Genomic DNA, 14,506 nt, shown 5'->3' with positions numbered 1-14,506 from the left:
GGAAGTCAGAAGGTCACAAGTCGCAATCATGTGATGTCTCGTTTAATGAAGTCATAAGTTGAGGACTACCTATACTGTACAACAGAAATGTAGAAGAACCCGATGTAGCTTTGGCAGGATGTTAAAGGGAAATGTTGTTATCCTTCATTTGTGGGGAAACCTGAGGTACTTCCTGCCCTTGTAGAACCCTCTTCTGTTCTAGCTTGGCATGAATTTAGTGTTTAGGACATGTTTGGCATTTGCGGGATAGGAAAGAAGCAAATTCCTAGTTTGTATAGAGGAAAATATTTATATGCTGGAAATGGAGGGCATATTCATTCAAACTTGCTTTTCTTGTACAGATATAGAACAACCTATGAAGGATTCTCCTGACAAAAGCCAGAATGGATATAAGGTACGAATTTCTCCATTTTTGTTTCTCTCCCAAAGTAAGGGTATAGATGGGCAAATATTTACAGGTTAAAGATTTTTTTTTAATTTTAAAATCTGGTTTCTGGAAGCTATATTGAAGTTTGGCTATGATAAATAATGGCATGGGAAAAGCAATTACAAGTATTTATTATCCCTTTATTTTCTCTTGTGTTTTTTTTTAATAAGATGCTCAAGGAAGGCTACAGAAAATAGGTGGCTTAAGGCACACATTTTGCTTTTTTAATTGTAAAAATAAATTAGTACTTTTCAAAAAGTCTTTGTATTATGCATTTAAGACAAATAGATTCAGCAGCATTTTCTGAACTGACATAGACCCCTCAGGGCTAATGGCTCATGCCATATAATTTTTTACAGTCTGTTCTTCTGAAAGATGATGTTAACTACCAATACACAGTATGTACTGTGTTTCATTAGGGGTGTTTATATTGTTTTCATTACAAAATAATGATTTGCTATAAAAGAAATCTATTGCTCTCCAAGATGATGGCTGTTTGCAAATCTGACAGCTGTTGTAAATTTTAGGAATTACCAAGCATCAAAACTGATCTGCTAATCCAAAAATATTTACAAATCTTTCCCACTACAGGCTAAATATGACCGAGTGATATTTTTTATTAAAAGAGATGTGATACAGTATATTTTCTGCTTTCCTTACAGCATCCCACCTGGACCTTCAGTTCAAAAGAGCTCATGTTGAAATCTGCTTCCTCCATTCCTGAAGGCAGTTTGGTCTATATCACTGAAGAAGCTCAAGCTTTTTTCAAGACCCCCAAGGGATGGAAAAAAATTCTGGTAGGAGACATTGTAATCCCTCTAATTAGGGTAGAATTTGGTTTTTAAATATTATGGAATTACATTATTGGATTTGCTTTCTTTCCTATTCAGATATCTGCTTAGAATTTTGGAGAACTTTTCCTTTTAGGAATATGTTTTAAAAATTATAGTAAAAGTATCAAGTATCTAATACTGCATGTTACCAGATTGAGCATAGAAAAACAAAAACGAAAAGAGCTAAAATAATAGTACAATATGTAAATATGTAAATAGAAATGTATAAGTATTGTAAGTATCATAACAAAAAATGAGATTTTTTGTGAATGTGACTAAATTTATAAAATGTGAACAAGCTCAAAGAAAAATGCAACAATGTAACAATGCAGAATTATTTAATGTATCATTGTATTACTGTTTTTAAAGAAAAGAATGGAAAATTAATAAAGTCTATTTAAAAAAAGAATGTTTGATTACAGAAAGTGGACTAAATAGACTAATATAGCTGATTTCTTATGTTCCATAATATAAATTGGAAATCACTGTATTCTTTTTTTTTTCAAGGCAGATTAACTACTTAATTTATCAGTCATTGGATTTTCATGATGGATCTTGGCTTGCTTATTTGAACTGTGAAACAACACTGCTAAATTTTATACTTCTTTTCCTATACTGTATGTGTTTTCTTGACTAGATGGAGGATCCCCCACTATTTGCAGCCGATGACCCTTTGGTGCCTACGGAAAATAATCTGGTAAACATTTTTTCCAGCATTTTATACCATGTCAGTGCTTGCACAATAGCATTTTAAATTGATACTGTATTTAAAATTTTATAATGGTAAAGGGATGTGTGCAAATATTTACTGTGTGGTTTTGTAGTTAGTTTATCTTAAAATATGACTTTGTAATTTTTTTTGAGGAAACTTTGCCTTGGCCGATATTATATATATTTTCAATAAAAATAATAGGGTAGGATTATGTGATACAACTCTGTAAATTGGGGCATGTCTTCTGATTTATTGAAGGATCACATACATTTAATAAAATCAGCTCTCCTTAAGATACAATAATGACCGAGCTGCTGTCACCTCCATATTATCCTCTAGATTCTCTTATTCTCAGAGTTGAGTAGTGAGAAAAGAATTAAATGGCAGGCAAGAAAATAACCACTCAACTTACACACAATGACTCCGAGCAGTATACAACAATAAAAATAAAAAATAAAAAATTCACAATTTTCAAACCAGCCACTTTCTTGGTTCTGACAGAGGTCCCCAGGTACACTGACAAAGCAAAACCTAACAAATATGTTTTCAAAATATATTAGATTAGATTAGATTTATTGGATTTATATGCCGCCCCTCTCCGCAGACTCGGGGCAGCTCACAACAATGGTAAAAATACATAGTACATAGTAACAAATCTAATATTTAGCAATCTAAATTACAGTTTTAGGTTAAAAAGTCCAAAAAAAAAGAAACCCAATATATAAAAAACAAGCACACAATCGAATCATACACAAAAACTACATGGGCAAAGGGGAGATGTTTCAATTCCCCCATGCCTGATGGCAGAGGTGGGTTTTAAGGAGTTTACGAAAGGCAAGGAGGGTAGAGGCAATCCTAATCTCTGGGGGGAGCTGGTTCCAGAGGGTCGGGGCCACCACAGAGAAGGCTCTTCCCCTGGGTCCCGCCAGACGACGTTGTTTAGTCGACGGGACCCGGAGAAGGCCAACTCTGTGGGACCTAACCGGTCGCTGGGATTCATGCGGCAGAAGGCGGTCTCGCAGATAGCCTGGTCCGAAGCCATGTAGGGCTTTATAGGTCATAACCAAATATGTATGTGTCATATTTGCATAATTAATCTTTGATGGTAACATTTCATGAAGAGTTAAAAAAATAATACTGAATATTCTTGGATTGAATAATTGAGGAACAAAAAAAAAATCAGTGAACATCATTTTGTTTCCTTGCTTGATAGCTGCATACATTGAAGGTATCTGCAAATTGTATTTTATTTTCCAGCAATACTGTAATTTCGTTTCCTATTTATAATACAGAAAATCTGACCATAATTGCGTCCAATTTCTAATACCAACTTCTGCAAAAGTCTTTTTAATATAAAGGCTCAGTAAGGTTTCACAATACAACCTACAATTTGTTTTCATATGTGGGATATTGAATGGGAGGCCAAATAAATGCTGCAAATAATAAGTGCCTATTAAAAGCATGTGTGCCATTAAAATTAGTGTGATTTTCTATTTAAAGTGAGCAGGTACAAATTAAAAGAGAATGATCCAGTGACAGAAGGGCTTTCTACTATCAATCTCACTGGGTGCTGGTATAATTATTCTTGCTGCCCCAGCATTTTCTCCCAAACAGAAAATAAATCAATTATTTTTATTCATTCTGATTGTCATCCAATATGATAGTGATTATCCATGACAGTGATACTAAAGTGAGACAGACTAAGCAAAATTATCTTTTAGCTTCTGCCCCTTCTTTCCATTGCTTTTTCTGATAAATGTAGTGAACAGTGAAAGAATTAAGGGCTGCTTGATTTGGTGGGTTTGGGGTCCGGATATTATTATAAAGAATTTATCAAAAGGTCTATAAATTTTCCATATATAGAATAATATAATAATCTTTCTCTCTAGTTCCAGCTTCATGAAAGAAACATAACAATTTCAACAATTGCACCAACAAATATCCCCCGGAGGATTCCTTCAGTAAGTTCAACAAGACAAATCATTGGCATAATTTTTTTTTTCTTAAAAAAATCCTCATATACCTTCCAGGACAAACAATATAACTAATGATACAATTTAAATCGGCTTTTGTTATAGACAACCAGCAACTTCCAAAAACAAGCAATCAAAGCCCACTCAGAAAGGCAGAAACTGCTTTAAAATTCAACTCAGTGCCTTTTAGAAATATTAAGTGTACACCCCACCCCACCCTCATGTCTAGTTAGCAGGTTAACTACAAAAGTTTAGAAATTGCAGTACAGTGGTACCTCTACTTACGGACTTAATTCATTCTGTGACCAGGTTCTTAAGTAGGAAAGTTTGTAAGAAGCAATGTTTCCCATAGGAATCAATATAATATAATCAAATAATGCATGCAATTGGGCTGGAGGCCTTGTTTCCTCCCAGGAGATTTCTAGAAAGGCTCCACAGAGGCTTCTCCCTGCCTTTTCCGGTTACAGTTTCAGAGCCTCCGGTTTGTAAGTGGAAAATGGTTCTTGAGAAGAGGCAAAAAAATCTTGAATACCTGGTTCTTATCTAGAAACGTCCGTAAGTAGAGGCGTTCTTAGGTAGAGGTACCACTGTATATATCTGGGGGACTTTCGTTTTGAATAAAGTTTATGTAGCCCAATTGCCTTTGTAGCTCTTCCTATGAGGCTGAGATCAATAAAGTCAAGGGAGTTATATATTTGTTTGCTTGTTGTTTGCTTGTTTGTTTGTTTGTTTGTTTGTTTGTTTGTTTGTTTGTCAAACATGTATAGGATACTAGTTTATATAAACATAGTATAAGTAAAAAGTAATTATTAAAAATGACAATAGAACAGTAGGACAGTGACAGTAGGCACAATGGTTGGCAGTTCATAAAATTATCTAAATGAATAATTGGTAAATAAATATATTTATACACCTTTCATACTTCTTTTCAGAGCTATAGTCCTGTGTTGTGTTGTTTTTTAAGCATAATAGCCCAGAAAACATAAATCTACTTTTTATGGATTGTCATGATTTCCTAAGAATACTTGAGAACAATAGATTTGATGTGTGGGATAATTTGTGAATGTTTAATTATCATCCCCCTGAATCCTTGTTTGGTTATATGATTGATATTGGTTGATGTTAAAATCCAAACAGGTCATTTGAGGTAAGGAATAAAACCTGACGGACATCAGCTAATCCTTTCTGTTGAATTAGATTCTACTTCAATGACATGTGTGATATTTATCTAGATGTCTTTCACTTTCCAGCTCCGCCTAATAGCACTAAATTTCCCTTTGACTGGTAACCTGAAGGGGATTAGTGGAGTGGACCTACTCTGCCATCAGCAGGCCCGAGAGGCAAATCTGGAAGGAACTTTCCGAGCCTTCCTGTCTGGAGATAACCAAAACATTAGCTATATTGTGAAGAGAACAGACAGGAATTTGCCACTTGTTAACCTTAAGGTTAGTAACAGATTCATATTAGCTCTTGAGTCAGTACCTCCTTCTTGGATAGGATTATGGAGAAGGAGGCAGATCAAGATTGGTTTATGTTGCCCAACTAAGTCAGTGTTTGGTTTCCAAATGGAAGTTGTTAAGAATTTAATTCTGTTTGAACAGGAAATGTCAAAAACGTGTTGTAAAGTTCCTTTACTATCTAAACAAAACTTTGAAATAAAGTTTTATTGAATCTAATCTAATATTTGAAATAAAACATCTTTCTCATGGCCATAATAATATGTATTCCTCTAATCCCTGAATTGGCAGAAAAGTAGTATTATTCTTAATAGACAACTTTTTAATATGCTTAGTCAAATCAAGATGGTAAATATATTTGTTTGTTGTTTATAAAATTTATTTATAAAATTTATAGGACACCCATTTTACTTCAAAGTAATTCTGGGCTGCTTATGATATAGGACACCCATTTTACTTCAAAGTAATTCTGGGCTGCTTATAAGTAATAAAACTATAAATTAAAAATACAATATTCAAAACACTATGCCCCTATTAAACATACATAACATATACTTAATACTTTTATCACCCTTTTCTCTATAACAACCTTGTCAGATGGGTTGAGCTGAGAGATATTAACTAGTCCAATCTCACCCTGCTAGCTTTCATGCCTAGGGCATGGCAGAATTCACAGGCTCCTGCTACATGGTAGATGCTCCTGGTACAAGGACAATTCCATTACCCTGGGGGGGGGGAATTATTCACATCCTAAAAGAGGGTCCGCAACTTGGGCATCCTCCTCGATCCACAGCTAACATTAGAACACCATCTTTCAGCTGTGGTGAGGAGGGCGTTTGCCCAGGTCCGCCTGGTGCACCAGTTGCGGCCCTATCTGGACAGGGAGTCATTGCTCACAGTCACTCATCCCCTCATCACCTCGAGGTTCAACTACTGCAACGTTCTCTACATGGGGCTACCATTGAAAAGTGTTCAGAAACTTCAAATCGTGCAGAGTGCGGCCGCGAGAGCAGTCATGGGCTTTCCTAAGTACGCCCATTTTTCATCAACACTCCCCAGCTTGTACTGGCTGCTGATCAGTTTCCGGTCACAATTCAAACCCCTATATGGCACCAGACCAGACTACCTCCGGGACTGCCTTCTGCTGCACAAATCCCAGTGACCGATTGGTCCCACAGAGTTGGCCTTCTCCAGGTCCCGTTGACTAAGCAATGCCATCTGGCGGGACCCAGGGGAAGAGCTTTCTCTGTGGCAGCCCCGGCCCTCTGGAATCAACTCCCCCTGGAGATCAGGACTGCCCCCACCCTCCTTGCCTTTCATAAGCTCCTGAAAACCCACCTATGTCGCCAGGCATGGGGAAATTAATATACCCCTCAGCTATTATGATTTATGTATGGTTTATGTGGGTTGCATGATTGTTTTTTATTATAAAGGTTTTAAATACTGTTTTTAATATTGGATTTGTACTCTGTATATTGCATGTTGTGAGCCGCTCCGGGTCTTTGGAGAGGGGTGGCATACAAATCTAGTAAATAATACTAATAATAGATATCCACTCTCTCAACTAACAGAGAGAGAGGGAAGGAAGGAGAGAGAGATATATTTTTTTTAAAAAAATTCAGTCCAGTTCTATGTGCCATGTATTTTCAGATGCTATTCTCTTTCTCTTGATGGGCCTCTGCAGCCTACCTGAAGTGGTTCTGGGTCACAGAAGGTCTTTGTTCTTGAAGTGGTTCCAGAGAATGCTCTTTCAGGCCTCTGCACAACCTCTGCAAATGGTGCAAAATCACTTCCTATTCTTGCCAGATTTTCAGAGGTTCTGGAGTTGGCATAAGAGTACATAATGCAAAAATCATGCTTTCAAGAATAATTAATGTCAGGTATTGATGAATACTCATATGTCACCCACATCTTTGTGGAGTGTCATCTTTGATACACCTGAAATAGGTTCACCATCACTGCTCTATCATTGGCAAGGTACCACCTAGCATTTCAGTAGCTGGAATGGAATGAAATGAAATGGAATGAATAGAATAGAATAGAATAGAATAGAATAGAATAACAAAGTTGGAAGGGATCTTGGAGGTCTTCTAATCTAACCCCCTGCTTAGGCAGGAAACCCTACACTACTTCAGACAGATGGTTATCCAACATTTTCTTTAAAACTTCCAGTGTTGGAGCATTCGCAATTTCTGGAGGCACGTTGTTCCACTATATCTAATTGTTCTAATTAATAAATCTCATTGTTCTAATTTAAGACGTACAGTATTGGGAAAAGAGAAGCACAGTACCTATCAGCTGTTTTTGGATGGCACTTCAAAACAGCAATATAGTTTTCTGTGTGCTGCAGAGAGAGGATTTTTTTTCCCAAGCTTCTCTCCTGCTTCATAATTCAATATCTCTCCATCCCACTGCCTGCTAGAATAGTCCATTTCTAAATAAGATTTCCATTCTTTGAAAAAGCAGTAAATCCATACTTGAAAGTAGCTGTCTAGCAGATGATGGAGAGGGTTTGCAGGGGAAGCAAAAAGGAGCTCTCTTGCTGTGTTGTGTGGCCTCATGTCACAGAGCCTGCCCCTCGTTACTTAAGACGTTCCCCCTTTCAAAGCCAGGTGAGAAGCCAAACCTCAACTTTAGAGAATTGGATGATACAGGGAGAGAAACTGATTTTAAAATGTTGCCTCGATATCAAATACTTTTGGAACAGGAAAGAATAAAAGAGACAAATGAAACACCAATGATAGCATAGGAAAAAAACTTGCAACACGAGATACATATGGCAGACTGGGGAAAAACATGGACCACAATATCCAAAATAACTCTTTCGGCAGCATATAAGGAAAATTATTATAAACTCTTTTACAGATGGTATATCCCACCGGCTAGAGTAGCAAAGATCCACCCAACATTATCAGACACATGTTGGAAGTGTAAAAATGAAAGAGGTACTTTTTTCCATATGTGGTGGTCTTGCCCCATGATACAAAAAAATTGGAAAACAACTCATATTTGGCTCTCAAAGATTACGAAAGAGGAAATAGAACTCACTCCAGAAGCTATGCTTTTAGGAGTTTGGAGAAAACACTACTCAAAACAAACAATGCTTCTCACAACACATATAAACACCGCAACGAGAATTGTGATAGCACAACTCTGGAAAAGTGACCAGATACCAACAGAAGATTTAATTATAGATAAGATATATACTTGTGTGGAGATGGACGAACTCACGAACTCAATCAAGGGAAATAAAATCATGAAATCAAAAAGAACATGGCAAAAATGGCATGAACGGGTTCAAAAGAGAATATAAAAACAATACAATATGAAACAACAGTACAACTGAAACAATCTACAGTTACCATGTAAAAAAAAATTATCTATCAGTTACCGAACGTAATAGATATTAGAATATAAAAATATGAAATACAATGTATATAATGAAATGAAACGGGTCAAAAATTATTGTCAGAATGTTAACAGAGATCATTTATAATCTGTAATACAAAATAATGTGTGATTGGAATGATATAGGAAAATTTAAAAAAGAGATTTTTTTTTTTAAAAATGTTGCCTCTCTTAACCAAACCAGAATGGTCCCAGAAGGGAATGCTCAGAGGCATAGAAGGGATAGGCATGCCCACTTGTCTAAACTAGCCAGTAAAAGTAGGACAATTCCCTTCATTAAGGATCACCTGACCATACCTTCAACAGAGGTTTTGCTTAAACTTCTACTAATTGGACCACAACAAAAATAGAAGACTTGGGTTAGAATTACAAAATACTCCTGTAACAATTCAGGAAAATTTAATGATGTCACAATCATCAAATGAAAGTCACATCATCAAAAATGGCAGGGGAAAAAAGACTTTGCTGCACCATGTTTCTGCCATTGTTTGTTTGTTTGTTTATTTGTTTATTTTGTCCAATACACAATGAGGGTTTTAATGGGTATATATCTATATACACATAGTAAAATGCATGATGAAGGTTATAGAGGAGATACTCATAGTAAAATATATTTAAGAAAGAATAGAAAAGAAGGTATAGTAATAGAACATATCAATGAAAGAATAGAAGAAGAGATATAGGAATAGAAGAAAGGTATAGGAGATATAGGAGAGCAATAGGACAGGGGACGGAAGGCACTCTAGTGTACTTGTACTCGCCCCTTACTGACCTCTTAGGAATCTGGATAGGTCAACCGTAGATAATCTAAGGGTAAAGTGTTGGGGGTTTGGGGATGACACTATGGAGTCCGGTAATGAGTTCCACGCTTCGACAACTCAGTTACTGAAGTCATATTTTTTACCGTCAAGTTTGGAGCGGTTAATATTAAGTTTAAATCTGTTGTGTGCTCTTGTGTTGTTGTAGTTGAAGCTGAAGTAGTCGCCAACAGGCAGATGCAAGTGTAAAAAAACTTATAAATCTCATTTTTGCTCCAGGGTCAGCTATTGGCAAAGAGCTGGAATTCCCTCTTCTCTAAGCATGGAACTGCTTTCAATGCCATGAAGCATCCCATCTATGCGTTCAATGGGCTGAATGTCATGACTAACTCTACATGGTGAGTAAAATGTGGAAAGAGCATCCACATGATAAATAATTTTGGAAAAATACAAACAGGGTTCTAAGAAAATGAGCCGGGGTGGCGCAGCAGATAGAGTGCTGTACTGCAGGTCACTGAAGCTGACTGTAGATCTGTAGGTCAGCGGTTCAAATCTCATCCCCGGCTCAAGGTTGACTCAGCCTTCCATCCTTCCGAGGTGGGTAAAATGAGGAACCGGATTGTGGGGGCAATAGGCTGGCTCTGTTAAAAAGTGCTATTGCTAACATGTTGTAAGCCGCCCTGAGTCTAAGGAGAAGGGCGGCATAAACATCAAATAAATAAATAAATTAAATAATTCATTTTTTTTCTGAAGTGAACAGCAGCGGGGGAGGGAGCCTAATGTTTAGGTCAGTGTTTCTGAACCTCAGTAGCTTTAAGGAGTGTGTACTTCAATTAGCAAGTCCCCAATACAAAGTTTAAAAAAAGCAGTACAGTACTAGAGAAATATCTGACAAGCAACAAGAGAAACTAAGTGTATGTTACATATCTCTGGAGGGGTGGGGGGAGACAAGAATATAGTTAAGAAAAATAAATGCTTCTCTCAGGCAAGGGATGCTTTTCCATTTTGCACTTTGGAATAGAGGTCTCTTTAACTTGGCAAATAGGTTTTTAAGGTTTTTTTAATATTAGATTTGTGCCAGTATAATATTGTTTTTATCGTTGTTGTGAGCCGCCCCGAGTCTTCGGAAAGGGGCGGCATACAAATCTAATAAATTATTATTATTATTATTATTATTATTATTATTATTATTATTATTATTATCTATCAAGATCACCTTCCATTTCTATTGCCTTTTGTACATTTGGTAGTAATGCTAACCTCTTTAGGAGTGTTGTAAGAATAACAACATGGCCTGTATTGAACACTGAAGGAAGTTATAAGGTCCACCTAGGTTTGGCAGCATGGTCAATATTTAATTCCTTCGATCTCATGGAAGAAGATTATTAAGACATATTTCTGAGCACACAGACAAGGAGAGCATAAATTACTTGCACACCTAGGCTTTCCTTCCACAAGACACTGTCTGCTCAAGCATTATCAAACACTGACTTTGTATTTCCTTTTTTATACAATTCCTGTTGTTTGAATTTTCAGGGTCAACAAAGCTGTCTGGCATGGCTTGGTGTTTCAGAAAAACCGGTCCCAAACTACAGACTGTGAAAACTGGAGAAATGCATCCAAATATTTAAGAGGAGTGGCCTCCATGCCGCTCAAGGACATATTCCTCCTGGAGACCAGCTGGAGATGCTCAAATCTCCTGATAGTTTTATGTGTGGAAAATTCTTTTGGTAACACCTAGAAGCAACATATTATTAGTCTGGCAGGGAACAAAAGAAGGCCTTAGTTACCATCAAGGTTGGAACAGATTGAATGAAAGAGGCCCATGCATTAAGGTATTAGGATGCAAAGCACATGTTGGAAAATGAAGTATGTAAAGAACCAAGGCCACTCATTGATTTACTGCAAGCTGCCAGATCTTCTTGCCTTTTGGTCTCAATATAAAGACCACTCTAAAATACTATATTTGCATATACACATATATTCATATATATATTTCTTGGTCAAAATATGGCATTCATTAGTCATAGTCGTGTTTAAGAAATATTAAGTGCCTTTATTTCTATAAAATTCTTGAAAAGGGAATTCTGTGATATCTAACAAAAAGAGCTCTGCAAGTTACTGGATTACTACCTGTAGCACATCTACACTCTTTAATATCATGGAGCTGTTACTTCAAAAACCAATGAGATAAATAGGCTAAATATTCACTACCCAAAAAACATAGCATGCACCAAAATCTTTGTTTCTCAACCTCATCAACTTTAAGATGTACATATTTCAATTCCCAGAATCCCCCAACTAGCATGCTGGCAGTGGAATTTGGGACATGGAAATCTACATATCTTTAAGGTTGGAGATGTTGAGCAACACCGACCTAAAATATTCTTGGTCAGATTAACATATCTGGAAAAGGAAAGAAGTTTTATGATCATCTCCGCAGAGAATTATTTTGTTTCTAACCCAATAAAGTTGGAGCTATTCTTATATGTAGACCCCAAAACATTAATGTCAAAAGTGATGTCCATGATATTATTGGCTCAAATTTTATGTTCATCATTAACATTGAAAAGTGTTATTAGCACTTTTGATATAGCAGTCTGAAAAGACTCTTCTGAGTCAAGGCCATTTATTTATTTTTTTGCTATGTGTGAGAACTTACTTTTTCAGCAACTACACATTAGAAACATTCTGAAAGTCCCTGGATACACATGGAAGTTTTAGGAAAAATACACACCAATCTGAGAAAAGAGTAATGTAACCCATAACTTTGCCACTTGTGGAATGTTATGTAGAATCAATGTTTTCTATTGTTCACATGTAACCAATATTTTATTGCTTTGTGATATATACTAAATGTATGTATCATTTGTTTCTGTACTGTATCATTTGTTTCTGTTCTGTACCTCTTAGTAAAACTTTTTCTTTGCATAAATTATTTGGTGATTTATATTTTCAGATGGGCAAAGAAGCCTTGTTGCAAAAGTGTCTCAAAATTAGGGGCCAAGTTCTTTCAATTCCACAACAAACTCAGGGTGTCTGAGTTTGGAGGCAACTGTATAATATTTAATGGGAAGAGGGGACTTACTATTTTTCGTGCCCCCCCCCCATTTCCTGGAAAGATAAAACATATCTTAGCCCAGGGCCGCCATCAGGAATTTTGGGGGCCCATACAGCCTAAGTGATTGCAGCTCTGGGATTGCAGCACCCTGGGATGATGAAACCCCAGGTCCCTCCTGTTCTACCCCAGAGCAAGTGCATATTTCTCCAGCAACTGCATTAAACACTTGGGAAAGCTCTGATGAAGAGCCTGTTGGAAATAGAACAGAGTTGCAGATGTCACAAGACACAAACATAGAGGTGAACTGTGACAGCTCTGATTCATCGGATAACTGTATACTTGTGGACTACGGCAAACCATTAGCTGAGAGAACCCCCGAGCTTATTCAGTCGTCCTCAGACTCTGAGGTTTCAGCCAATTATGACAGAAAGGAAGATACAGATAAAGTACAGCCTATGCAATTCTGCAGTTTTAGCCTGAGACATGTCAGTAGATCTGCTTCGCCATCTTCTGGATCCAAAGATGGTATTGCTAATAAAGTTAATGAATGTCTCTCCGGTGAAAACAGAAAATCGAAGAGGATCATAAAAGATGAGATTAAAATCAGAGGAGCATCATCATTGCAAAGCTTTTCTTCAAAGGAAGCCTGTTATGAACCCAATTCATCCAGAAGAAGGAAACGTGAATTGCATGAGCAGCATTCCGATAGAGAGCATCACAGTTCGAAAAGGAAGAGGAAGCATCGCAGCAGGGAAAAACGAAAAAAGAAAAGAGACAGCAGTAGACATAAGCACAAAAATAATAAAAAGAGATCAACTCGAGAAAAGAGTAGGTCCCAATCTTTTTCTCCAAGTAGTGAAAACACTGAGCTTAGAGATTTAAGCTGGTCACAATCTCAAAGCAGAGAGTATGGTGGGACTTCCAGGAGTAAAGACACGGATTATTATTTAAGAGATGATTACCCCAAAAGCAGAAAATATGCTTTATATAATCCAAATGCAGTCAGGGGTTATGAAAGACATAGATCGAGAAATTGGTCAAGAAGTCGATTTAGCAGTCCATCTAGCAGCAGATCAAGAAGTCCATTTAGCAGCAGATCCATGGGTTCTAGGCATTCTGATAGAGGTTCTGAAAAGCCAGGTGGGAAAAGAAAATATAAAACACATCACTTGGAGAGAAGCCAGAAAAGTAGCGCCGAAACATCTTCAGTAGTAGAAAACTATGCTGTAAAGAAATCCTTACCGAAGGATCGTACTGTTTGTGCAAAAGCCACCAGTGTTGTAGAGAGACAACCTGAAACAGAGTCGGCACAAAAATAAGAAACAGTCAAGAAACCCAAGTGTGGAAATTGTTTACGAAGGGGAGTGTACATCCTTTCATTCCATCGTGCACAGCATGAGATCTGCAGACGACTACAAGGTGCATTCTGTGAGGCCTTCAGAAATAGAATCTTTTGCTAATCCGAACGGTACATTAACAGGAGAACATCCTGCGAGTGTTAATTCCCAGAGATCTTCCTCTCCTCAAAGGACAACATCTTCCCCAAATTGTGGGATCTTGTTTGAAGGCTTTTCAACCCAGACAATAAGGCAGAGAGATGCAGAAATGCATCAGATGATCAGGCGGCTTGCGTCAAGGCGACAAGCTAGTTTGGAAGACAGATTTATGTGGCACATTGAAGAGCAAGAGATGATTAGCTTTCGAAAAGCTCTGTATCGTTCTGGCACGCGTGTGAGAAGCATTGAAGATGGAGGGCGTTATAGAGACATATCGGCTGAATTTTTCCATAGGAATCCTGCCTGTCTTCATAGGTTGGTACCATGGCTAAAACGGGAACTTACAGTACTCTTCGGAGTTCTTAGATTGCTCATTTATAT

General features: G+C 37.2%; 1 protein-coding gene across 2 annotated transcripts in view; it reads left to right on the top strand.

The window, feature by feature from the left end:
* LOC139152881 (collagen alpha-1(XV) chain-like) overlaps positions 1-12,503 on the top strand; it is a 39,032-nt gene extending 26,529 nt beyond the window's left edge. For both annotated transcript variants that reach the window (XM_070726241.1, XM_070726242.1), the window contains 7 exons: positions 342-394; positions 1,090-1,224; positions 1,898-1,957; positions 3,862-3,933; positions 5,196-5,390; positions 9,848-9,966; positions 11,105-12,503. In XM_070726241.1, coding sequence (XP_070582342.1) covers positions 342-394; positions 1,090-1,224; positions 1,898-1,957; positions 3,862-3,933; positions 5,196-5,390; positions 9,848-9,966; positions 11,105-11,309 — 839 coding nt within the window. In that variant the 3' untranslated portion in view covers positions 11,310-12,503. The remainder of the gene's footprint in view (positions 1-341; positions 395-1,089; positions 1,225-1,897; positions 1,958-3,861; positions 3,934-5,195; positions 5,391-9,847; positions 9,967-11,104) is intronic.
* The last annotated feature ends 2,003 nt before the right edge of the window (positions 12,504-14,506 follow it).

This window comes from Erythrolamprus reginae, chromosome Z (genome assembly GCF_031021105.1).
Source record: "Erythrolamprus reginae isolate rEryReg1 chromosome Z, rEryReg1.hap1, whole genome shotgun sequence".
NCBI lineage: Eukaryota > Metazoa > Chordata > Lepidosauria > Squamata > Dipsadidae > Erythrolamprus > Erythrolamprus reginae.
The sequence above is the reverse complement of the archived record's forward strand: the minus strand, read 5'-3'. Positions and strand labels throughout refer to the sequence as shown.